Source organism: Canis lupus, chromosome X (genome assembly GCF_003254725.2).
Source record: "Canis lupus dingo isolate Sandy chromosome X, ASM325472v2, whole genome shotgun sequence".
In the NCBI taxonomy this organism is placed as follows: domain Eukaryota; kingdom Metazoa; phylum Chordata; class Mammalia; order Carnivora; family Canidae; genus Canis; species Canis lupus.
This window is the reverse complement of record NC_064281.1, coordinates 81,826,221-81,853,051: the sequence shown is the minus strand read 5'-3', so window position 1 is coordinate 81,853,051 and position 26,831 is coordinate 81,826,221. Positions and strand designations below refer to the sequence as shown.

At 42.1% G+C, this 26,831-nt stretch overlaps 2 protein-coding genes across 7 annotated transcripts in view; one reads left to right on the top strand and one right to left on the bottom strand.

Moving 5' to 3' along the window:
- Positions 1-2,373: 2,373 nt before the first annotated feature.
- Positions 2,374-26,831, bottom strand: part of LOC112649271 (NACHT, LRR and PYD domains-containing protein 12) — a 42,268-nt gene continuing 17,810 nt past the window's right edge. For all 5 annotated transcript variants that reach the window (XM_025431476.3, XM_035711997.2, XM_025431477.3 and 2 more), the window contains exons 4-13: positions 23,838-25,497; positions 21,267-21,356; positions 13,697-13,867; positions 13,407-13,577; positions 10,737-10,916; positions 9,740-9,910; positions 9,472-9,642; positions 8,995-9,165; positions 8,691-8,861; positions 2,374-4,447 (exon numbers count right to left, since the gene is read on the bottom strand). In XM_025431476.3, coding sequence (XP_025287261.1) covers positions 4,366-4,447; positions 8,691-8,861; positions 8,995-9,165; positions 9,472-9,642; positions 9,740-9,910; positions 10,737-10,916; positions 13,407-13,577; positions 13,697-13,867; positions 21,267-21,356; positions 23,838-25,497 — 3,038 coding nt within the window. In that variant the 3' untranslated portion in view covers positions 2,374-4,365. The remainder of the gene's footprint in view (positions 4,448-8,690; positions 8,862-8,994; positions 9,166-9,471; positions 9,643-9,739; positions 9,911-10,736; positions 10,917-13,406; positions 13,578-13,696; positions 13,868-21,266; positions 21,357-23,837; positions 25,498-26,831) is intronic.
- Positions 6,142-17,981, top strand: TEX13B (testis expressed 13B). Of its 2 annotated transcripts, XM_025431483.3 has the most exons (5): positions 6,142-6,285; positions 16,281-16,429; positions 16,692-17,178; positions 17,268-17,545; positions 17,722-17,981. In XM_025431483.3, the coding sequence occupies exons 3-5, from the start codon at positions 16,723-16,725 to the stop codon at positions 17,756-17,758; spliced, it is 771 nt and encodes a 256-aa protein (XP_025287268.1). In that variant the 5' UTR covers positions 6,142-6,285; positions 16,281-16,429; positions 16,692-16,722; the 3' UTR covers positions 17,759-17,981. The 2 variants fall into 2 exon arrangements, with proteins under 2 accessions (XP_025287268.1, XP_025287267.1); XM_025431482.3 differs by having other exon boundaries at positions 17,268-17,981.

Here is a 26,831-nt window from a genome sequence, read left to right as displayed (position 1 = left end):
CCTGCGAGCCCCTTTCCCCCCGGGAAGGTCGGTGCAGCTCCTGCTCCTCCGGGACGGGGCTCTCCTGTCCTGGGGACACTCGCCCCGGCCTCAGCCCGGCTCCTCGCGGGGCCCCTCCCCCTTGGAGGCCTTTGTTCCTTTACTTCTTTTTCCCCGTCTTCCTACCTTGATAGAAGCGCGAACTCTTCTCACTGTAGCATTCCAGCTGGTCTCTCTTTAAATCTCAGGCCGAATTCATAGATTTTCAGGATAATTTGAAGGTTTTCTAGGTAGTTTGGTGGAGACAGGTGATTTGGAGACCCTACTCTTCCGCCATCTTGCTCCTCCCCTATGTATTCTGTTCTTGTGTTATTTCCTTTCTTCTGCTTGCTTTCAACTTAAACTTGTTCTTTTTCTAGTTTCTTATTGTGAAAGCTGAAGTCATTGATTTAAGATCTTTTCTTTTCTAATATAGCTGTTTGGTGCTATAAATGTCCCTCTAAGCATTGTGCTAGCTATATCCCACAAATTTTATGTCTCCTATTTTGGTATCACTCAATTTAAAATACTTTCTAATTTTCCTTGAGACTTACTCTTGAGCCATAGATTATTTAGAAGTGTGTTATTTTCCAAATATTTGGAAAATTTTCCATGTATCTTTTTCTTTTACTGATTTTTAATTTAACTCCATTGTGGTTAGAGAACATATTTTGCCTTGAATCCTTTAACTTTACTGAGATTTGTTACATGACCAAGATATTGTCTATCTTGGTAAATTTTCAATGTGCATTTGTAAAGAATATGTTTTCTGGGGCACCTGGGTGACTCAGTGGTTTAGCAGCTGCCTTTGGCTCAGGGAGTGATCCCAGGGTCGTGGGATGGAGTCCCACATCAGGCTCCCCACAGGGACCCTTGCTTCTCCCTCTTCCTATGTCTCTGCCTCTGTCTCTCATGAATAAATAAAATCTTTAAAAATAAATAAATAAAATAAAATGTCTAAGTCTCTAAAATCATGGATTTGTCTATTTCTCCTTGCTCAGCCAGTTTTTGCTCCATATATTTTGGATGTATTCTTTAGGTGCATGTATTTTTAGGATTGTTATGTCCTCCCGATGAATTAACTGCATTATTGTTATAAAATAGCCCTCTGTATTTCTGGTAATATCCTTTGCTTTACAATCTGCTTTCTCTGATAATATAGTCACTCCAGCTTTTCAAAAATCAATGGTAACATGGTATATCTTTTCCCTATCTTTTATGTTTAACCTATTTGTGTTTATAAAATAGGTTTCTTATAGGCAGCATATGGTTGAGTTTTTCAAAAAAAACTTTTCTATTCTACCAATCTCAGCCTTTTAATTGGGTTGCCGTGAGACCATTAACTTTAATATGATTATTGATATGGTTCTATTTTTTTTTAAGATTTTGAGAGAAAGAGAGAGAGAGCACATGCAGGAGGGAGAGAGAGAGAGAAGCAGGCTCTCCACTAAGCAGGGAGCCCAACATGGGGCGCTATCCCAGGATCCATGATCTGAGCTGAAGGCAGACGCTTAACCAACTGAGCCACTCAGGCACCCCAATATGGTTCTGTTTAAAACTACTGTCTTGGCGACACCCGGGTGGCTCAGCGATTAAGCACCTGCCTTTGGCCCAGGGCATGATCTTGAGTCCCAGGAATGAGTCCCACATCCGCCTCCCCACATGGAGCTTGCTTCTCCCTCTGCCTAGGTCTCTGCCTCTCTCTGTGTGTCTCTCTCATGAATAAATAAAATCCTTAAAAAAAATAAAACTGGGGATCCCTGGGTGGCTCAGCGGTTTGGCGTCTGCCTTTGGCCCAGGGCGCGATCCTGGAGTTCCGGGATCGAGTCCCGCGTCGGGCTCCTGGTGTGGAGCCTGCTTCTCCGTCCTCCTGTGTCTCTGCCTCTCTCTTTCTCTCTCTACATCTATCATGAATAAATAAATAAATAAATCTTTAAAAAAAATAAAACTACCATCTTGCTATTTTTTATTTTTACCAACTCTGCCTGTTATCCAATGTCTGAAAACTGCCATTTCATATATTTTGCCCATTTTTTGAGTTGTTAATATGGGAAGATGAATCCATTCACTGCTATTTCATCATTGCACGAAGTAAAAGTCCTTCATGTTTTGTTTTTCATACTGATTTGTTATTTATACATGTGCCAAATATGTTCTTCCAATTTATCTTGTCTTTTCATTTTATTTATGCATTTTTCTCATAAAGAGATTTTTTTTTTTCATAAAGAGATTTTTAATTTTGATGTTATCAAAGCTTTCATTCTTTTCCTTTAGGCTTATGTCATGCTTATATAATGCCTGCTCTGTTTTTTCTTCTAAAATGTCATCTTTGAAAAGAAGAATGACTCCTCAGTATAAGTTAGTTTTATTTCTAACATCAAGTTTATTAACTATAAAATTAATACATGCACATGGTAAAAACATCAAGTAGAACAGAGGGCTATATATAAAAATGAAAAGTTTCTTTCCTCTTCTCTCACTGCCCTTGTTTGTCAAATTCCTCTTGACAGAAATAACTCCTGTTAAGTATTTCTTGTATACATTCTTCCACACATACTCTGGACAGATACATATACATGTATACTTATTCTTTTGTATATAACTGGGACACACACAAACACATAGAGTTATGCAAACTTCCATTCAATATTCTATCTTTGAGTTCTTAATGTGACTGAGTTTTATCAGATGTTCTCTAGACTGACAGAGGGACCACGGCAGTCAGAGAAGATAGCAGGGGATGTGCATAGGAAAAGGCATATTCATCTCTGTAAAGCTAACATTTAGCATAAGTCTTAAATAACTAAAGGGGGAGAAACTGAGAAATCTGGAAACAAAGTGCTATCTTTACCATTCTTCTCAGGCCAAACTGGTCTCCTGACTGAAAGTTACCATCTCCCAGGGCCGCAAGGAACAACATGTGATGATGGATGAGGATGTGAAGCAGCTGGATCTCTCACCTGCAGTAACTTCCCACTATGTGTCTCTCCCCCACTAGCTTTACTCTATCTAGCACATGCATTTCACTCAAGTGCACAGTTAACACTGACCACACAGCAGGAAAATCTGGGAGCTCAAAGAATATACAGTTGAGTTCTTACATTTATAAACTAATACGAACAGCTACCATTCTAATACCTACTGTGTGAGGGTAGGCACCATGTTGGGAACAACAGCCCTGCAAGGTTAATGTCAATGTATCTCCATTTTACAGATGAGAAAATAGAAACTGTAAGGGTCAAAGTAACCTTTTCAGGATCACAGGGCTAGTCCAGTAGCTTCCAGAGACAACTCTACACCTTAATCAGGTCAGCCTATCTTTCTATCCATCCCACACCACATTCATTCCTATATTGTGGACTTTGTGCTATTTTCTTTGCCTGGAGTTCCCTCCCTCCACTTGTCTTGTCTGGTGTTCTGTGGAAGCTAGGCAGAGAGAGAAACATGGGGCCATATAGGATCATGCTAGGCTATGCAGAATGCTGCCAGGGATGAGGATCAGTCACCCATAGGAGTCCATGAACAAGAACAAACACATGGGGTAGGGATTAAAAGTTCAGACAGGGAGCTGAGCCTGGGAACTGGAGAGCACCCTCAGGAGCCTAGGATGTAGATACTACTGCAGCTCAAGAAATGCTACTGTCAACTTTTGGAGAGCTTTAGGTGCTCTTGGAGAGCTGCTCAGAAAAACAGCTCTGTTGCCTGCAGTCTTACAGCCACTAGCCAATAGATCTTCCTCATCTCAATCCTGCTCATTCTCAGGGCCCACATTGAGTTATACCTCCAGGAAGCCTTTCCCTATCAATTCAACTCATCCCTCTCTCTTTCTTTTGGGAATTATAATTTTACTTAAAATCAGCACCATAAAATAGAACATGTATGTGTACCCCTTCTTGCCCTTTAATAATTTCAAGTATCTTGTTTCTTTGAGTTGATTCATTCACATCATTTTTCTATTGTTTCCCTGTCTGGCCTGGATATTGTAAAGCCTGGCTAGATTCCAGTCCCAATTCTCTATGGAGCTGTGTGACCTACAGCTAGTCACAACCTCTCTGAGCCTCATCTTTCCACCTTTGAGGGTTTCTGTGAAAATGTAGTAAATTTTATAACACAACATATGAACATAAGATGTTATTGCTGAAGACATTTGAACTAAGTGCTTCTGCCTTTCACATTCTATTTAGTGGATAATTCTATGTAAGAAATAGCAACCACTGCTACTCACTTCACACTAGGGTCCTCAGCAAAGGTTAACAGGATTAGAATAAGAATATTGCACAACTGTTAAAGATGGTGCCAGATGGAGGGGGGTCTATATGCAGCTGATTCGGGAGCTCTCCTTAGAAACTACCAGGTGATTCCAGGCTTGCTCATTTTTAAAGCTTCCATCTTTCTGAATGTTTCTTCACGTAAATGATCCGTGTCAATGCTATGAAAAAATGAAAAGAATCTAGTGTCAAGTCAAGCCAACAGATCCCTTCACTAGTTTTCCTATCCTAAGAAGATTCCCATTCTACTGGCTTCTTTGCACCAGTTACTTCACCCATTCAGCCATCTACCTTTTCCCTCAGCCTTAGCTCTTCTCTTTGGGAAAATGCCTCACTTCCTCCTGGACTCTCACATTCGTCCCTCTCTGCCTTTGTCCAAGGCCCTGCTGCACCAGTCCATTATTTCCTGCTCCTGTATATGTAATCTCTCCCTCTCTACAGGCTCCTTTCACTCAACCTAAAACTTTGCCTCTCCTCAGCGAGCCAAGAAGGAAAAAGAACTCCCTCCTTCCCACAGTTCGGCAAGCCCTCCCAGCTACAGACCCACATCTCTTCTCCTTTACACAAATTTCTTCAGGGATTAGTCTCTGCTCCTTCTCCCCCTTCTTTATCTCCAATCTCTTCAAGTCATTGCAGTCTGGTTTCTGGCCCCACCACACCACTGAAACTGCCCTTGACAGAGTTACCGATGGCCTCCTAATGACTAAATCCAATGGACAGAGGTTTCAGTACCCGTCCTTTTGGTCCTCTCTGCTGCACTTGATACCATTAAGCCCTTCTTCCTTGAAACTCACTTTTCCCATAGCTTCCAGGACACCATTTTCTCTCCTGGTTTACTCCATGGGTTTTCCTTTCCATACCCACCTCTTAAAAGTTGGTATTGCCCAGGGGGCTAATTCCCCAGGGATGTTTCTCAGAGGTTCTTCTCTTCTCACTCTCCCTAGAGGATCTCATCCATTGTCATGGCTTCAGCTATCATCTCCAGGGCACACTCTTATATCCAACTGCCCACCTATTAGAAAACTTCCCACAGGGTCCAAAAGGCACTTCAGAAAACTCCACACGTGTGTCCCCAATTAAAACCCACTGACTACAAAAGATGGTACAAGCTCTTTCAGGTGTGTAGTGAGATAAAAACTTTAGGTTTTTTTTAAGATTTTAGTTTTTAATGGATAGAAGCTAGCAAAGTGAAATGAGTAAACTTGATAATTATGGAATTGTAGAGTAAGTAGATATTTAATGCCTTGGAAATGTAACAAGACCTTTAGAACTTTTGGAGTTACTTAGCACAAGTTGCCTTCTCTCTCTTTTTATTTATTTATTTGTTTGTTTGTTTATTTATTTATTTATTTATTTATTTATTTATTTATTTTTAAGTTGCCTTCTCTCTTGATGCATAGTACTCACTGTTGGGCAAGAGGTGGGCCAATATGCTTAGGAAACCCGAGGTCTTCTGGGAATTAAGAGACCAGATACACTCAACCCCTTCTTTCCAAATTTAGAACTAGAAAATTGCATCAGGGTGAGTTAGAGACCTTTATCTAAGGCTCGCAGCCTGGAAAAGGCACCAAGGCCCATAAAATAAAATTTTCTAGAAGAAAGATAAAGGCTAAAGTGGGGCCCTTCACTCAAGTCATGGGCCTCCACCTTTGTGGGGCAAGGGCAGGTCTCACATCAATATACCTGTGGCTAAGTCCAGGAGCTCCTCTAGACCCAACCACCCTGACACATACAGTACTTTAGAGAACAATGGCTGCATGTTTGGGTGTAGACTCGTATATCTGTAACCTCAGTGCCCAATTATGATGGCACTGCAAGGCTAGAAGGGATCCAGACCAGCCAGGGCATCACTGTCTAGTAACCAAACTTCTGTGGGACCAGTTAGGGTCAGTTCTTAAGATCCCCCTGTGGCAGTGAGAAACAACAGCAGCAGTGGACTGACTCTCCAACCAACTTTAGAAACAAAACTGGCTCTAGCTTGAAGACTGGTTTTTGAAAGGTAAGGAGAGGCCTCAAAATGAACCACTACTAGAGTATTTGAAATAGAGTAATGACTGAGTTTGTACTCAGAATTCTGTTAACAGGACTTACTAAACACATATGGTATACAAGGCCTCGCCTACCCCCTCAGCCTCACTTTTTGACACATTCTGCTTTGTACTTCATGCTCCAGCAAGAGCAAACTCCTTGAATATTTCCCACCCTTTTCCCCATGAAGTATCATAAACCATACTGTTTATTGTCTAACTACCTTGTTCATGCTATCTCCTGAGCCTGGACTACCCTTCTCCATCCTTACTCCCATTTCTCTTGGTAATAGTCATGAGACTTAACTCAGGTGGTCCTTCCTTCAAGAAGCTTTCTGTGACCTTCTTGGGCTGCCACGACTCCCTTAAGGCCACATGATCACCCTATTGCATTTTTCAGTTTATGGGCCTGTCTCTACCACTAAGTCATCAGGCCCCTGAAGAGCATAGATTATGTCTCACGTCTTATTCACTCTTGTCTCCTGGCACCTGGCACACTTGACTAGCACATAGCAGGTATTTAGAAAGTACTTGTGGAATGAGTGAAGGTAAGCTCTGTCACTCTAAGGTCATGGCCTCTTTTACTCCTTGACCTTCTGAAAGTCTAGACATGTAGTCTTTATTGAACACGTCATTAATGGTCTCCTTTCCTTGCCTCCAGATGTTCTAAGTTACTAATTTGTCTTCTATATGTATTTACTGTATGCAAAACACTGAGCCAGGAACTTTATTGGGGGGGGTGCGTAGAGAATACAATGAAGAACAAGATTCAGCCCCACACTCAATCAGCTCTCAGAAAATAACCTTCTTCCTCCAGTCTTTGCAATTTCCAGCCAAGACTCTCCCTTTTAGAAGGCTCTCCCAGAATTACCGTTTTGATCCCACCACAACATTAAATTATCCACAGTTCCCTCTCACCTTACTTGGGTAAATACATATTTCTATTAATTACAGTGTTGTTTGTATTACATATACTCTAACATTCAAAACTGATTTGAGGTCAGTAAATGAGGTCTATTCTGTGTGTGTGTGTGTGTGTGTGTGTGTCCTTTATTTTGTATTTTGAGCTATTACTGCATACTGTTATCAACTTATCAACTGACAAGTTATAAGGGTTTGAAGGTTGGCCTGAAAACACAGTGGAAGCACATTGGTTAAAAGGCAAAGAGCAAGAGATACAGGAAACGGCGTAATAATTTACAATAAAAAGCAAATAATGGCATGCCATCACAAAATAATTTCTCCCTGCTGTCATTTAGGACCTTTGCTGAAGCATACACACTACAGAGCACTACCACATTAAATTACTCAATATTTAAATAAACCTTAGGATTGATCATTAAGCTTATTCCAACAAGTTGACAATATAGACAGCAGTCACCTCTTTTGAGAAAGACACTATGGAATGGAAGTCTCGAAATCTCTGAGGCTTATCATGTCGCAAATAATTCTCTTTCAAGGCAGTAACCACCACACTTTCAAGCCTTTGAAACTAACATACTTCACTTTGCTAGTAGAGAACCAGTTCCTGTTTCAGCCAGACTTGTAATCAGGCCTTTATGCTGTTTTCATTTACACTTCAATCTGTTAAATTGGCTTTGAAATGTGGAATTTTTGCACTCAGCCTTTATTTTCCATTATGTGTTCCAGCTCTGAATGCCAGAAATGAATGGACATTTGGCCACTGATTAGCTGCCAACACAGCATAGCTGTATCCTAATTAAGACTGACTTTGTGGGTCATGCCAGCCTGCTGAGCTGGCAGATGGACATTGACCAAAAAGGGTCAAGACCTCCACTTCCTATAATTGCATCATTACAACTTCATTTCCTTGAGTCTTGAAGATCCAAATGTAAACATTAAGACCTCTGGCAAGTATGAGAAGAGAAAAGGGAAGGAATCTAACACTTATGGAATACCCTCTATGTGCCAAAGATTGTACTAGGTACATCTTTAATTAACGTTTCACTTCATTCAGTCTCCTCGTTAACACCAGATAGTCAGGTACTAGTATTGGCTCCATTTTACAGACAGTGATATTAAAGTACAGGGAGGTTAAGTAAGCGTGGCCATGTAGCTAGTAGGTGCTAAACCTGGTATTTAAGCCAGACCTAACAGAATCTAGATGTGGTACTCTTTTCCCTACACCATGTTGCTTCTCTTAGCAGTGATATCCAGTGCTGCCTGTTCTCTGCCTCTTTCTCTGCCCATGTCTAAGGAGGAGGCCTACTGGTCATTTTACTTACTTTTGATATTTTGCCTAGGCATGGCTTGCCTCAGTTTTTCTTCTTTCCTGACTGCAATGGGCTATGATCAAACCCAACATGTCTGTCTTGACCCTCTCCCTTCCTGCCCTACCCCCGCCATAGTAACTTACTAGAATGTCTGTAGTTTACATATTGGCTGAAGCAGTGCATCACAGAGCATTTGCACTCCAAAATCCTTGAGGTCATTTCCGCTTAGGTCTAGCAATGTTAGGTTCTCGTTTCTGCTGAGGACAGAGGCAAGGGCTCCACAGCACGCATCTGTGAGATGACATTCTGCTAACCTGCGGGGCAGGGGTGGTTTGAAGATTCAAGAAAGAAACCAGTTTTATTCCGAGTTCTGCAATGACCCCCTCATACCATATAGAGAGAGCCTGGAACAAGAGCCCAGTGAGCAAAAGGTCCCAGTATACGTACCACAAAGTCTGCAGTTTGCAGGAGGGTTGTTTCAGCCCTTCACACAGCACCTGCATACCCTCGTCCCCTAAAGCATTATCACTGAGGTCAAGGTCTCTTAGGTACTCATTGGTGTAGAGTGCATTGCACAAATCCTGACAACACTCTCCAGTCAGGTGGCAGGTCCATAGTCTGCCGGGAAGTAAGGTAGAGAAGGCTGGCATCATTTCATCTGCACTGAATTACTTTAGGAATTCTGTTTGCCCATGAGAAAAACACATTAGAAACACACAGTGTCATGTAAAAAAAAATCCCATAGGCCAGGGCCAGAGATTGTAGAGAAGGGAACATTTATTCTCCCTAAATTATCTGGTTCTTCATGTATTGCTTCCTTGAAGATTCAATCACGAGGCCAAAAAAAAAAAAATACTCATTTAATTTTAAGAGTTGCTGAAACATCAGGAAACTATGCCTGTGGCTTTAGTCCACAATACTTACGCCAGATCCTTTAATGGACAGTCAGGCTGTTTTAATCCTTCACACAGCAATTTCAGTCCCAAATCTTCAATTTTGTTATTAATCAGAAGCAGCCTTGTCAGGCTCCGGCTGGAGCTCAGGACTTGGGAAAGGGACTCACAACAAGCTGCAGAAAGGGAACATTCAGAAAGCCTGGAGGAATGGGAATATCAAGGTGGCTGTTAACCATGGAGTCCTACTGAACCTCAAGTGCCAAGGCCCATGAGAACAAGGAGAAGTGGACACTTACACGAGATTCTCGAGAATACCCTTCGTATGCTGCAGACCTTCACAAAGATGCTGTACTCCTGTGTCCCCTAGGGTATTGGCAAACACAAATAGCTCTTTTAACGTCTGACTCACTTGCAAGAAGGAAGAAAGCTCCATACAGCTAGCATCTGTTAGGCAACATGTGCTCAAGCTACCAAGAAAAAAGAAGAAAAATCAGCCACTGCTGACTTTTAACTTCCTGAGAATGTTTTCCTAAGTTCTAGCCATGCTTCAAATTCTAACTCTTGGTGCACTTCCTTCACAAAAGCCTCCTTCTGAAGTCTCCGGCTCACAGTGACCCCCTACCTTTCACTGGATTCATGTGGCATTTCTAAATGATTCCAAAGTATTGAGAACTTCATCACACATTGAACTGTATTGCTCTCCAATTGTTTCATATCTGTATGTCCTTAAGGGCAGCCTTATCACTTGTCCTTCTGATAACTCCACCCACCTCTAGTCCAGCATTGGGTGTATATGGGTATCCCCTATAGAGTTAATATTTAAGTGGTGTCATTCCTGTAAACATGTAAGATGGTAGTATACTGGAAAGATCAGGAGATTTGGAGACAGATTTTGGAGTCACCACAATATCACTTTTGAGTGGTATGACCTTGGACAAGTCACTTTTCCCTGTGATCTTCAGTTTCCTCATCTGTACAACGGGAATTAAAAAAATCCATCTTGGGGATGCCTGAGTGGCTCAGTGGTTGAGCATCTGCCTTCAGCTCAGGGCGTGATCCTGGGGTCCCTGCACGGAGCCTGCTTCTTCCTCTGCCTGTGTCTCTGCCTTTCTCTCTCTGTGTGTCTCTCATGAATAAATAAATAAAACCTTTAAAATAAATCCATCTTATTGGATTTAGTGCATGAAGGTGAAATAACTTCTGCCAAGCACCAAGCATAGATCCTGGCACATAGCAGGCATTCAACAAGTTCAATAGCCATAATACGATGCCAGACAGTTCCAAGAAACTTACTCTAGTTTCTCCACTTTACAGTTGGAATGTCTGAGACCCTCACAAAGATACTTCACCCCTGTGTCTCCCAGGGGATTTTCACTCAGGTCCAGTTCAGTGAGGTTTGGATTGCAAATGAGAACAGAGGCAAGGTACTTGCAAACAACCTCAGAGCTTTCAGGGAGAAAGCTATCACACAACCTGGAGAGAAAGAAAGATGAACACAGACAGAATTGGCTGCTTTCCTGTCCTACTCACCCGCCCCCTACCCACAATACCTCAGAAGCAGAGAAAATAAAGGTCCACTCATACAAGACTGCCAGCCTTGATAATGTCACAGCCTCCAGGAGAGAGAGAGAATCGTACTTTGCTCTCACAACACTGTATTCCCCAGGAGGATTCAGTAAGTGTTGACTGCCCCTCCAAAAAAAGTGTTGGGAGTAAATATCAACGTGACTTCATCTCATTTTAACCCCCTGCATGAATTTAGAATTCTGTCTTATAGCTATTTTCAAATCCCATGAGGGACATGCTATAATATATTTAATTAAGCTTTATAATCAAAAGATCTAAAAGTCCATTATTTATTAATTTTCCATCCTTACAGAGACCCAGCCCATCATCATAATATAATATTTTATATACATAATATTTTCTTTAGGATGAAGAGTGGTTTTTACTGACCTTCCTGTCTTCTCAGTCTTTGTTTCTTCATATTAAGTAGTCTAGTTTCTTGCACTATCAACTTTTTCTTCCAACCCTTTCAAGAATTTCTATGACATATACTACAATCTTGGAGTCCTCAATTTTCTCTTGAGTTACCAGGCTCCCACCTTAGCCTTGAAGAGGGCTCGTAAATAAACATGTCTATATCTCCCCAATTTAGAAATTTTAAATAGAGGCATTTGGTAGGCAGGAAGAGTTTCAAAGTGAAGTTTAGAAGCTTTAAAGAGCTTTTGCTTAAAAAAAAAAAAAAAGCAGAAGGGACACCTGGGTGGCTCAGCGGTTGAGCATCTGCCTTTGACTCAGGGCATGATCCTGGAGTCCCAGGATCTAGTCCCGCATTGGGCTTCCTGCATGGAGCCTGCTTCTCCCTCTGCCTATGTCTCTGCCAATCTCTCTCTCTCATGAATAAATAAAATATTTTAAAAAATTAAAAAAAACACATATGGGGTACCTAGATGGCTCAGTCAGTTATGCATCTGACTCCTGATCTCAGCTCAGGTCTTCTCTCAGAGTAGTGAGTTCAAGCCCCACATTGGGCTCTACATTGGACATGGAATCTACTTGAAAATAAATAACCCACATATTTATTGTGCAAGTTAATTGTGTCACATTGGCTAGGTCATATAACCAGATATTTGGTCAAAACTTATTCTAGATGTATCTAGGAAGGTAATTTTTAGATGAGATTAACATTTAAATCAGTAGACTCTGAGTAAAGTAACTTACCCTCCATAATTTGGGTGGGCCTCATCTAATTAGTTGAAGGTCTTTCAGAAAAAGACTGACCTCCCAGGGAAGAAGAGAGATTTCTCCTAGCAGAATGCCTTTGAACTTGAAATGCAACATGAGCTTTCCCCATGTCTCTAGCTTGTTGGCCTACTTTGTAAATATTGAACTTGACATCCACCATAATTCACATGAGCCAATTCCTTAAAATAAATCTCTATATAGTCGACCCTTGAAGAACACAGGTTTGAACTGCATGGATTCACTTAAATACGAATTTTTTTAAATAAATGCAGTACAGTACTGTAAATGTATTTTTCCTTCCTTATGATTTTCTTAATAACATTTTCTTTTCTCCAGTTTACTTTCTTGTAAGAATACAATATAAATATATATCACATACAGAATGTATGTCAGTCAGCTGTTCATGTTATCTGTTGGTCTTCCAGTCAACAGCAAGGCTATTCGTTAAACTTTTGGAAGGTCAAAAGTTATATGGATTTTTGACTAGGGGGAGTTTAAAGTACCTCAAACCCTGTGTTTTTTCCTTTTTCTTTTTTTTTAAGATTTTATTTATTTATTCATGAGAGAGAGAGAGAGAGAGAGGGAGAAGCAGGCTCCATGCAGGGAGCCCGACATGGGACTCAATCCCGGGTCTCCAGGACCACACCCTGGGCTGAAGGCGGCACTAAACCGCTAAGCCACCCGGGCTGTCCAACTCTGTGTTTTTCAAGGGTCAACTGTACATTTATATACATCTTCTTTGTTCTGTTTCTCTGGAGAATGCTAATACATATACAATAAATTTTTTATTAAAACTATTACCATGGGACTTTGAAGTTAGATTCATGTGAGTTCTGAATTGTGCCTTTGCCATGTTATTTAGTCTTATGGCCTCGGGTCCCCATTTCCTCATCTGTTAAAATGGATATGATAATCTGAAACCTCTCAGAACTGTTGTACAATTAAAGGAAATCATAGATACAAAGCAGTCGGCACAATGCTTAGCACAAAGTAATACTTCAGTAAGTGCGGGCTATTGTTATAGTCATTGATATTACTGCCGCCTACAATAAAAAAAATTCTTTTCCTAAACTTTTTGCATAGGAACAATTTAGGGACTGTCACTTTTAGTCTTCTCCATGACTCTTTGAAATGTGTTGATCACACAACATCCATCTTGGTTGTATATTTAATTTTTTTTTTCTCGCAGTAAGGAAACTAATGGTTACCACGTACTTGAGCTTCTGTAATTTGCAATTCGGGTCTTTTAAGCCTTCACAAAGCAATTTCAAAGCCAAAGCGTCCAATTTTGTTTCACTGAATTCCAGATCAGTGAGCCACTGGCTGGTGCTAAGAACAGCTGCCAGTGCCCCACAAGAAGCAGGAGAGAGAAGGCATCGGTACAATCTACAGTGAAAAGAAGAATGACCTCATTATCTTGCTCATGCGTAACCACCCCATGCAAACAGAAATTGACAAAAAAATTCTATGAACACAGACAACAAATTCTCCTGCTATTAAGTTACCTCAATGTCTGTAAGACACAGTTTGGCTTTCTTAATCCTTCACACAGAAGCTTCATTCCTGAATCTTCCAGGGTATTTTTTACAAACTCCAAATCTGTCAAATACTGGTTAGTTTCAAATACTAAAGAGAGGTCCTTACCACAAGAAGCTGTGAGGTGGCAGAAAATCAGTCTGTATGGAGAAAAAGACATTTTAGAGAAGAAAGAAAATAGGACTCTCTTTAAAGGTATCTGTTTATACCTTACAGATGTAATTAATTCTTTCAGTCCACTCAGCAATTAATTTTTTGAGTGCTTACCACTATGCCAGATGCTGAAAACACAGAAATAATTAAGACTCAGACCTGGCCTTGCAGGAATGTCCAGTTGATGGGGCAAAAAATCAGAAAATCATGGATTATAATACAGTGTGAAAAGTACTGCAAGTGGTATGCACAAAGTATCATGGGGACACAGAAGGGTGGCATAATTCAGCCTACCTCAGGATGGGAGCTGGAGGATCAAGAAATAGTTGTAAGATAAAGAAATACTTGAGCACTGCTGTGAAAGGGAAATAGAAATTGAACAGGAGTTAGGTGGATGAAGAGAATGGGAGCAAGGAGAACAGGAGAGGCCAAGGGACAACCCACTCATGGAGCATCCTGTGCAAAGTCCAGTAGACAAGTGAGAGGATGTTTTGTTTGAGAAACTGCCAATTATATCTGACCCTTGAACAACTCAGGGGTTAGAGGCTCTGACCTCCACACAGTTGAAAATCTGCCTGTAATGTTTAACTTCCCCCAAACTTGACCACTATTAGCCTATTGATGACCAGAAAGAAGCCTTAACAATAAAATAGTTAGGACATGTGGGTGGCTCAGCGGTTGAGCTTCTGCCTTTGGCTCAGGGTGTGATCCCAGGGTCCTGGGATCGAGTCCCACATTGGGGTCCCTGCATGGAGCTTGCTTCTCCCTCTGCCTGTGTCTCTGCCTCTCTCTGTCTCTCTCATGAATAAACAAATAAAATCGTTTTTAAAAACCACAATAAAATAGTCAACTAACACATATTTTATGTTATACGTATTACATACTATCTTATCGTAAACTGGAGAAAAAAATGTTATTAAGAAAATCATAAGTTAGGAAAAATACATTTATAGTACTGTACTGAATTTATTTTAAAAATCCACACAGGAGCAGCCCCAGTGGCCCAGTGGTTTAGCACCACCTTCAGCCAGGGGCATGATCCTGGAGACGGAGGGTCGAGGCCCACATCAGGCTCCCTGCATGGAGCCTACTTCTCCCTCTGCCTGTGTCTCTGCTTCTCTCTCTGTGGGTCTCTCATGAATAAATAAATTAAATATTTAAAAAAATAAAATAAAAATCCACACAGAAGTAAACCTCCACAGTCCAAACTCCAGGTTGTTCAAAGGGTCAACTGTATTTGCTATGGCCTATCTTAAAAGACTAGAACGACATATATAGCTCTCAAACTATTAAGTAGTTATCTTCTAGGTTAGGGAAAGGTGAGTTTACAGGTATACTTTCACATTATAGGTATTTAAAAATTATATAAAATGATCACAAGTTACAAAAAATAGTTTAAAATTTTTAAAAAATGTGCTTAATATAAATAATTTCTACGATAGACAAAATATAAAGAGTAAAGTTTTTTATGTACAATATTCCTACCACTCCAAAATAACCACTGTTAACATTTTGGTATGTGACTTTCCAGGTTTTTAATGCATGCATACATAGATATATGTTCCTTGTAACAAATGAAATCATATAAGATATATTTTAAAAAGAAACTTTTTCTAAACCTCCTCTCCAACTCCACCTCCTAGAGATGAGAGTCTGGTGTATACCTTCCCACTCCTTTCTCCAAGCTCATAGAAACATACACACACACACACACACACACACACACACACAGAATTTGTATATTTTTACAAAAATGTGACCAGAAAAAACATTACATCAACTTTATATGCACTTTGTCATTCCGTTCTCACGGTGGGCCCATAGGTAGAAACTAAGATTCAATTATAGCAGAACGTCATATAGTAAGCGGCAAAGCAGGATTACACCTTAAGTCTGTCTGATTTATCCAGTGGCTTCAGAAAGCCATTGGAGGTTTAAACTCACATGCTCAATTTCCTCTGTCTGGGTAGGCAGGAGACAAACCAGGTATCAGACGGCGGCGGTAGTCCAGGGAAGAAATACAGGTTGGGGAAGCTGGACTAGGATAGTGGGAGCGTGAAGGTGGACAGAATCGAGACTTGGTTTCCGGGTGAAATGGCCAGAATTTAAGACCGTTTAGGGCAACTACAACGTTCAGTGCTGAGCCAATGGGCGATAAAACTGTTCCCTGGCTCCCCCCTCTTCCTCCAAGGGATATGAAAGGTCACTGAGCGATTGGGGCTGCTTCTAGTTCTAGAACATTCCATTTCTAGGAGGCAACGGCCCCTTGGCATGGGACAATACATTATGGAGGGGGGTGAGACTTCTTGTACTCAATTACCAGTACTTCACGGTCTCGATTCTAAATCTTTTCTAACCACTCCTATTGTTTCCCACCTTCACTGACTTTCACCAACGTAGCGGATTCTCTTATGTCCTGGCATTTGGGAGGAACCATCCTCAAAAATTCCCTCCCCCCCCGCTGTCTCTGGAAGTTGGAACAGTCCCAGAGTAAAAGCCTCGACGGTTGGCCCCAAGACTTCCTTTTCTCGGAGCCCTTGGAGGGAAAGGTGCGTTTTCTCTTTGGGTTTCGTAGGTGGGCGTGGTTAGCCCCGCATACTATCTGGTCTCCACTGGAGAAGTGAGGCTTGGTGGGAGGTGTACTAGCGTGGGGCAAGCCTTAGGGGACCTCTAAGAGGATCTGAGGGAGGAGGGGCAGGGCAAAATGATGGGAGGAGACTGGGCTGAGGTAGGGGCGACATTGGGGTGGGACGGCAGGGGGGGCTGTGAGGGCCCCCGCAGGGTGGACACCTGGTTGATTCATTTCCACAGGGCCAGCCAACCCCTAAAGTACTCAGTCATCATGGCCTTGAAATCTGACGACCCCACTGGTGGGTTCCAGCATGACAATGTGGTAGCTTTCATCAATGAGAAAATGGCTGGGCACATAAAAGGCCCTGAGTTCTACATCGAGAATCTATCCCTGTCCTGGAAGGAGGTGGAGAACAAGCTCAGGACCATCCTGGAGGACACCACAGTGTCCAGCGAGGCCAAAGAGGCCTGTGCCTGGAGCAGCCTGGCCCTGGGCGTGCGTTTCGCCCGTAGGCAGGGCCAGTTACACAAGCATAGGGTACACTGGCTGCACGATTTTGCCAAACTACATAAGTCAGCAGCACATGCCTTGGCCTCAGACCTAAAGGAATTCACAGAGCAGCAGGAGATGGAGCGCAAGGAGGCAGCCTTTCGGCTGCAGCTGGCCCAGTCCAACCTGGCAGAGATGCAGAAGGAACGGGATCTACTAAGGTGGAAGCTCTTCCAGGTTGTAAGATTATCTTTACTTGATCCCCGCCCTGTCTCCCTGCCCCACCCCCAGAATGGATCTCAAACCTGCTCTCTTCTCTCCAACAGCTGGGTTCTACCCAGGAGCGGGGCGGGGTCTCAGAGGAGCCAGGCCTGGCCACTGCCTGTGAGACTGGGACAGAGGGAGCAAGTGAGGAGGAAGATGAGGCCGGAGCTGCTGCTACTTCTACTACCGCTGCTGGTGCCACAGGAAGAGGAAGAAGAAGACAGAAGGATGCAGAGGGGGCAGAAACTGCAAAGGCGATGAGTAGAGGCCTCATGCAGCTGCTGGGAGCTGTGGAGCGGAAAAATTACACCACTGGTGGGCAGAGGGAGGGAGATCTCAGGTCAGTGGAAACAGCCATGTTTTATTTCTCTGGGACCCTCAAGCCTGGGTCCAGAGTCGCACCATCGCCCCTTCCTGTCCAGCTCCCTGCCTCATTCACATACTCCTACTCTTGCCCCTCATCCCCCTTCCCGCCTGCACCCACACCATCCCCACCAGCAGCAACATTCACTGCAGGAGCTCCATTTCCAACATCTCCACACATGTGGTCTGATGCGGGGTCCCAGGGAACAGGAACTCAAGAATCCCAAAGAGACAGGAGAGACCTTGAACCCTATCAGCAGAGAAGACCTCCCATATTTCGCAGGCCTGGGGATTGGGACTGCCCTTGGTGTAAAGCTGTGAATTTTTCACGGAGGGAAATCTGCTTCCGATGTGGGAGGGGAATTTGGCTGCAAAGCCCTCAGTAAATTCAGAAATGTGAAACAGAACAGAAACCTGTCCTAGTGGGAAATCAATTTTGGGGAAAGGGGGGGAAAGGAGGGAGGGAGGTTGCCAAGGGATGAATGGGAGAATGAGGCTAAGAGAGTGCGAGGGAAGTGGGGTGGGAAGTGGAGAGACTGTAGATTGACAGAGATAGACATATTTTATATTTTGATGACCCCTTTTTTGTTCCAGAGTATTAACATTCCACACCCCAGAAGCACCATAGCTTCTTAGTGTGTATCTCTCTCACTAACCCTAGTATCTGGTGGACCTGAGCAGCCATGTATATGACCAACTCACCCTTCTTCCCACCTAGGCTATATGATTGGAGCAGGAATGGACAGGATCTCACACTAGAGAATCTGAACAGAGAGGGAGATTCCATAGGTTGATGCTATGGAATCAGTGGGTCATTTGGAATTAGGGTCAAGTTCAGAGTCATGAATGCCAAGGCCATAGCCAAGGCCTGGCCCTGGCTGTCAGGGAGCAGAACTGTGCACTTAATAGAAGCCAAGTTCTTAGAGGATGCCAGAATGAGGTCCCAGGAAGCAGAGAAGGTACAAAAAAGCACAGGAATTGATCTTGCAACTCCACAGATGGAGAGAGTGATGGCATGACCACTTTTCCACTTTCTGCAATGTGCTACATGAAAATCCAATCTGCACAGATCCCCATTGCTTTAAGCTAATTTGAGTGGGTTCCTGTTCTGGGCAACGAGATTATTTCCAAGTCATAAATGGGTACCAGAAAAATAGTTACACACCACAGATCAAAGAAAATGTCAGAACTGGCTGGGGAGGAGTGTCAGAGAGTTATGGGTAGTGAGGATGCCTGCATCCCAAGAGTCCCCAGGAATGAACCAGACAGGAAGCTTGTTCATGTTCTGAACAAGTTTTATCTCAAGAAATAATCAAAAACAGGCCTGGGGTTAACTCTGGGCATACCCAAAGATTTGCCACCCCTAAGAAACCTATCAGGACTACAAACAGGAGATACCATCACTAGCTGCAGACAAGGACTTCTATGGCTGTATATAGCTCCACAACAGGAGAACTCTCCCCATTCCCCAATGGGAGAACTGGGAACTCACACCACTGCCAAAGAGGTGAGTCAGCAACTTAGAGCGCCCAGATGGTTTGCCAGTTTAGACAACAGACCAAAGTATGATGTTATCCTGAGGGATTCCCTCCCCCAACCCATCACCAGAATAGTAGTGGGAGGGGGAATCTGGCTACAAAAGGTCTCAGTAAATTCATGAATGTGAAATAAACATATCCCAAAGGGAAATCAGTTTTCAGAGAGGGGGGTAAACTGGGAAAAGAGGAGAGAATGGTCTTTGTCTCCTTTCTCATGATTAAGTGGTGTTGAGGGACACTAAATGTATGGTTTAGCCCACAGGTGGAAGGATGGTAAAGTGTCACACCTAGACCAGAGTAAGACAACACAACAGGAGGAGCCCTGGATATCACCCAGGGACTATGGGTCTAGAGCCTGAAGCTGTCATGGCCCTGGGATAGCTCTACACCAGCTGGTTGTGATTCTGGGCTGTCTCCTATTGGGGCAGGTGTGGACAATCATCAGGGTTGGGGGCAAGGTCCCTAACCTGCATTTTCAGAAATATCTCTGGGCTTCTTTACGTCTTTCTAGGGCAGGGTTTCCCAGCCTCATCACTCTCGACACTTGAGAATGAATAATTATTTGTTGCAGGGGGCTGTCCAGTACACTGCAGGATGTTTGGCAGAATCCCTGGCATCTACCCATTAGACGCCTAACTCTCTCTACCCCTAAGTTGTAACAACCAAAAATGTTGCCAGATATTGCTACTTGTCCACCAGAGAGCAAAACTGCCACTGTTTGATAACCATGGAAGCAAGGAGGTCTTTAGGGATAGTGAAGATGGGGGCAGGGGAGGGGAGAAAGTTGCAAGGAGAGCATCCTCAGCAATGCCCAGAGCTACAGGGGAGGCCTAAGATAGATAGGAAGTGAAAAGGGTTCACTGGGTCTGGTATTCACTTTTGATCTTTGAGCAGATCTGGGCTGGGGAGGGACAGAAGCCAAAGCACAAGGACTGGGGAATAAATAGGAAGCAAGAAAGTGCAGTTATGGGGAGCCCTCTAAGGACTCCAGGCTATGAAGGGAAGGAGTGGGGGTAGGACACAGGGCTGAAAGAGAGTTCTTTGGAATGTGGGAGAAACTTGAACTATGGGGAAGGAAACAGCTGAAGAAAGCCTAAAAACATAATATATATAAGGAGATAGACTCTGCCTATTCTATTGGAGGCATTATCCACTGAACTATTCAATGAAAAAAAATATGACAGCCATTTTTTTTTATGACAGCCAATTTTGTGTGTGTGTGTGAAACAAAACTCCCCAAAGTTCTGTAACTCTGCATATGTATATTATAGATTTATGTGTGCCTTATGTTCTAGATTAATGTTTGAAAAAGCATAGAAAAAATATCTGGAAAGACATTTAGCAAACAAGGAATTACCTAGTGAGGGTAAGATCAGAGTTGGGACAGTAAGCGGCAGGTGAGGTGCTGGGGATATAAAGTGGGGTGGGATTTGGGACAGTGGGGTGGAGGGCTTTTAGATTTTCATATATTTCTGTGTTGTGTAAAGTAAAATAAATGCTTACAAAAATACCCAAAAAAGTGTTATTTACTGGCTTGGGTAGATTTGGAAAGGTCACCTCTTCCTCAGACAGGAGGGAAGGAGAACAGACACTGCTCTGTGGTGAGGGATTTGGAAACAAGGGGGCTCCTGCTTGTGTGCTCCTGATGTGGGCTGATAAGCAGAAAGACACCTGAAAGAACAAGAAATGACAGTCACGGTGCGGGTGGGAAGCTTCTGAGCAATGGCACTCTGGGAAATAACTACAGCAGATGGAGGTGAGGCACCGTGGGAGAGAAAAAGATCACTGAGCAGCACTAAGTGGGATAGGACCCAACAAAGAAAACCAAGGAGGACGACAGTGACAACCAGGGAGAAGGGGGTAGGTCCAGGAGGTGTGCCAGACACAAATCTTTTGGATGTTTTAATCTGCCACCTACTCGCTATGGCAAAAATAGCACATACAAAAGGGGAAGAGGCTGGAGGGGCTGGCAGGGATCTGTGCCTGACTCTCTACTCCTTCTAGGTTTGTAGCATATCTTCTCAGTTGCTGTTCTGCTATGGAGAAGCTGAGCACTAGTTCTATTTTGCTTTCAGGTCTGGTCAGCTGGGAGTGCAATTTCTAGCGGCTCCATCTCTACCTTGCAAATACCTGAGTATTATAAAGAGAAGTTCAACTTACTTCAGGTCTTTGATTTTACAGTATGGATTACACAGTGCTTGGCAGAGCAATTGTAGCCGAGATGCTGGCAGATTGCACAGCTGTGAGGACCTAAAAGAGATGAAAAAGCAAAAATAATTTAAAACCAAATAATTAAAAATTTAAGTAATAGGCTAATTTTGGCTTCTCTTACCATACTAGTATTCATTTGCCTCTTCCAAAAGCCTTAAGCGGCATTACCCCATTTTGCAGATAAGGTAATTAAGGCACAAAAAAAGTTACGGTTTTTGCCTAAGGTCACATAGGTAGGAATAGTAGGAAAGTCAGCACTCAGGTCTCACTTCAAAGCCCAAGCTATGTCACTGTGTGTCAGGCACCAACGTAAGCACTTGCCATATACAGATCATCTTAGCTGGTCCTCAATGCAATAATGGAAATTTTAATCACCATTTTGCAGATGGCTGAGACAAGTCAAATGACTTGCCCAAGCTATCTTTATAATACAACTATTGCTTGGTTGCCAGTACTAATAGAAAAATTAACAATCACCGAAAACTAGAAGAGTTCTTATGGTACTTCTATTTTTAGTTTTTTGAAGAACACCCAAAGAAAAAAACACTAATTCAAAAATATATATGCACCCCTATGTTTATAGCAGCATTATTTACAACAGCCACATTTTTTATGGAAGGAGCCCAAGTGTCCACCAATGGATGGATAAAGAAGATGTGGCAAATATATACAATGGAATGCTAGCCATAAAAAAGAATGAAATCTTGCCATTTTGCAACAATGTGGATGGACGTAGAGGGTATTATGCTAAGTGAAAGAAATCAGAAAGACAAATGCCACACAATTTCACTCATATGCTAATTTAAGAAATAAAATGAGGAAAGAAAAAAAATAAGCAGACTCAAAATACAGAGAACTAATTGGTGATTGCCAGAGGAGAGGTGGGTGGAGGATGGGTGAAATAGGTAAAGGGGATTAAGAGTACACTTCTCTTGACAAGCAATGAGAAATGGATACAACCATTGAATCACCATATAGTATACCTGAAACTGATACAACACTGTATATTAATTACACTCGAACAAAAAAAAAAAGCAACTAGAAAAGTTCAATAGTAAACTCTCAGTCACCATGCTTATGAAAGGAATATTTTCGGTTAAATTTTGAAGAAAGTTTAAGCCCTCATAAAGGCAAAAGGGCTAAGACAGAGGCTTCATTTAAGGCTGATTTTCTGGAAATTCAGAATGAACCAGGGACCCCTTTTTGTTTCTTTCAGTGTTTAAAAATTCTCTATGTATTTGGCCATTATTTTACTCTACAATATACAGTTGGGTTGAAGCTGTCAAGAACTTGTCAAGACACAGTAGCCAAGGTCCTTGGTAATTCCAAGTCCATGTAACTTCTACCCCTTCCACTCTAGTCCTGAACATAACTCTTGCTGCACTTCCCTTCCCCTTCCCACTTCCCTCAAACACACATATCCCATGCCCATTTCTACTTCTATGCTACTTCTCAATGAGGAAATAAAAGTATCAAAGAAAAGACTAGGGTTAGCTCTCTCCCAAGTACAGATTTCTGCCCACTCGCTTCTTCTTAAGGTCCCCTACCCCTCAGCTGGTCCCACAACTAAAAGAGTTGCAATGTCCATATTTTTTCTTTTCTTTCTTTTCTTTTTTTCTTTTTTTTTTCTTTTTGAGAGACAGAGCACACAAGGGAGGGAAGGGCAGAAGAAAAGAGACGATCTTAAGCAGGCTCCACACTCAGTGCAGAGCCCAATGTGTGGCTCCATATCACAACCCTGAGATGGTGACCTGAGCTGAAATCAAGAGTCAGACACTTAACCAACTGAGCCACCCAGGCACCCCAGCAATGTCCATCTTAACCCAAGTACTGAGAACAGACTTACGACCAGTGACATTTTCTAGATAACACAGGTACAAATATTCTTGGCTGCTTTAGTCAGTAAGTCAGTGTAACTCTATTTTTAGTATATAGAATCTGTATTATTTAAGTGGTTTACCTAAGCCTCTCTGAACCCTTTGTAAAGGTGCAAGCCTGGTAGAAAAAGCCCCAGCTTTACAGCAATATACACAGGAGTGCAGTTCTGGCCCTCACTAACCTGGAGCTCTTTGAGGCCTCAGTGATGAAGTATGTGTAGAGGAGAGTGATGACCAATTCAATGTTAAGCTTACCACCTTTTCTAGAATAGTCATCAACACCAAAATAGCAGAGTCCTCAATGATAATCTTGATGACTTATATGCTCATAACACTTTATAAAGCACATTCACAGAGTGACAGTGAAGACTAATATACACACACACTTATAGTGGCTAGCACAGTGCCTGGCACATAGTAAGTGCTCAGAAATGTTAACTTTCCTCATTGTCTACTTAGGCTAGCATTCAGTATGTGACCGATATTCAATAAATCCTTATTAGATTGACTGACATAAAATATGGAAAGCAGAGATTTATCAATAATTGTAAAAATGATCATGTGCCTGACTACTTGAAATAAACTAGAATGCCCATTGTTTCTAAAGGCCAAACCATGGGAGAATAGACATTAATATACTCACTGATTAAGTGCCGAAGCTGGTGGTATGAATGCAGAGGCTCGCTCTTCCTCCTCAAATCCAAGTAGGTGCTGACATTTCAGGGACACTGACAGGTGATTGTGACTGCTTTTTACACAGAATGACATAGCCAGAATGTCCATTTTTGTATAGGTAGGTTGAAGCAATATAATTGACTGTAAATCATCAATTATCCCTTTTGTATATTCCTCTTCCTGAATCTCATACAAACAATGAAACAAGTCCATTGGCTCAATCTGTAACCTAGAAGATTTATCCTTTATTTCTTTCTCAGTCCACTTCAATAACTCTTCTCGAAGTCCTGGAGAGATTTTTCTTCCAAAAATAGTTTCCACAGCCTTTCCCTTTCCTTTATGTAAGAGGCCAAATAAGAACTGTATCGTTAGTGATGAAAACCCTTTTCCATATTGTTGGAATATTTCTTGCCACGTTTTTCCCACTTGACCAAAAAACATCCAGTTGCTATCATTCTTCAGGACATAGAACACAGCAGTCAAGAACTCTTGGAAACTGAAGTGAAGGAAAGTGTAGACACTGGCACTTCCTTTAACTTTTTTCAAAAAGTGATTTAGAAAAGTGCAATTCATATCATATATTCCTATCCCATGTCTCCTGAGGTCACTGACTTCAAATAGGACCTGCTGGTTCTGCAGTCCATCTGCAGCCAAAGAGCAAAGGCCCCACAGGCAACTCTGTCCCTTCCACACTGAGATGCCTGTAAGGGTTTTAAGGCACTTGGAGAAGTAAAACAGATACACATCAGTCACGGTCTGAAGTGACCTCATAAGAGTCCTGTCGCCATCTCCCTGTGACTGCAGGACCCTGCAGATCATCCAGGAGATGATGGGAAGAGACGACATAATGTCAAGGCTTTCATTTTGTTGCAGCTCATAAAAGACCTTCATTGCTACAGTAGCACCTGAAAACTGACTCAAGAAATATGCTCTCTTTTCAGCATCTGTAAACCATACAATCTCTGCCTGGATATGTTGTTTTAACAGAGAGTGGAGCTTCTTCATGGTTGTAGGCCGGGCAGTTATCAGCAGGGAAGATTCAGGGAACAGTTTTTTCCTCACAAAACTACATAAGAGGGTCTCTACTGGCTTCTTCTCCTGGGGATTAGCACTAAGATCCTCTTCCTGGTTATCTACAGGGCACTGAAGCTCAGGAAATCCATCAAGAATGAACAGAAGCTTCTCTGGATACATAGGAATAACATCCAGGATTGGTCCATCTATATCTTGGAAAGTGTTAGTGATCAGGTCAGCGGCACTAAGGTTAGCAATACTGTTTATTTCTCTGCAGTTTACATAGATGAGATAGTCAAACCTGCCTGGAGTAACCATTCCTGCTGCCCAGTCATACATGAACTTGTGCACTACAGCTGTTTTTCCAATCCCCGCACATCCCTGAAGCACCACAGTTTGGGATGAGCTGGAGCCCTCTTCATCAGGATCAAATACGTGTTCCATATCAATAAAATTATCTTGTTGAGGAATCCCACACGGTGTCTTTTCTGATATACCATGTTCTTTTACAACAAGCAGTCGTGACTCTATATGTTTGCCATGGTGATAACATTTATGGGCTCCTATGTTTAGGTATTTTTCTTTTAGATGTTTTCTAAACATTTCCTGGTAATCTAATGAGGTGACACCAAGAGTTAGTAATCACAGAATCCTAGACAACACAAACAGCTATAACTCATACCACCCTCTCCACTTGGGACATCTTAATAGGTCCTCCAATTTTACATGTCTAAAGCTGAGCTGTTGATTTCTACATGGGTGTCCACCCCCACCCCCAAAAAAAATCCTCCCCAGGCATCTCATCTCAGTTAAATGGTGCCACCAAGTGGCTCAGAAAAATGTTAAGAGTCATTCTTTATTTCTTTTCCTTCTCTTGAATCCTCCAAATCCAATCAATTAGTAAGGCCTATTAGATATACCTCCAAAATAAGCCTCCAATCCTTTCATTTATCATTACATCCTCAAATACCACCCAAGTACAGGGCACTATCAAGTCTTTCCTGGACTGCTAAAATAGCCTCCTACTCATCTACTCTAGCTTATCTATGGCTCCCCTTCACACAGAAGCCAATATGATCTTCTAAAAATACCAATTATATCATGTGACTGCCATGCCCAAAACCTTTCAAGAGCTTTTCATTGCACTTCATATGAAATCTCAAACTCTTATCTTATCTTACAAGGTATACCATGAATCACTCTCCTTCTCAGTCCCTAGGCTCAAGCCACATTAGCCTGGTTTCAGTTTCTCACAAATGCTATGTTATTTCTCACTTCAGGGCCTTTCCACTAGCTATTCTCTCTGCCTGGAACACTCTTCCTGCTCTTCTCATGGAGAGCTTCTTCTCATCCTTCAGATTTCAACTTAAACATTACTTCCTAGAAAAGGATTTGCCTGACCACTCAATTTAAAATCATGTCCTCTCTATTATTGCCTTTCCCCTCACTCTGTCTCCTCTTTACAGCTCTTATCACAATTTATAGTTGTCCTATTTATTTTTTCATTGTCTGCTTTCCCACTAAACAATAATCTACATGAAGATAAGGACCTTATTTGTATTCTTCACCATAATACGTTAAGTACCTAGCATGGTGCCTGGCATATAGTAGACACTCAATAATTATTGCATATAGCTATAAATGCTTTTGAATTAAAAACAAGTCATTTGTTACTCCCACTCTGTGCCAGATACTTTACTAGCTCTTTATATGCATTTCTGATTTAATACTTAGCATAATCCCAGAAGTAGGTATTATCCACATTTTATAGCTGAGGAAATTGAAATTTATAACCAGGCTTATGTGTTCATGGGTGTACAATCTGCACATGTCTTATGCTCAGAAGGACCCATTGGTATAATGTTCTGCTGTTGCTATCTTGAAATTCTTAATACTTTTGAATAAGGGGTCCTGCCTTTTCATTTTACACCACATCCCATCAATTATG

Excerpts from the sequence above, each read along its gene's own strand:
- TEX13B (XM_025431482.3), top strand. The coding sequence starts at position 16,723 with ATGGCCTTGAAATCTGACGACCCCACTGGTGGGTTCCAGCATGACAAT. Across the intron at positions 17,179-17,267 it reads TAAGGTGGAAGCTCTTCCAG|CTGGGTTCTACCCAGGAGCG; the intron begins GTTGTAAGATTA and ends TCTCTCCAACAG.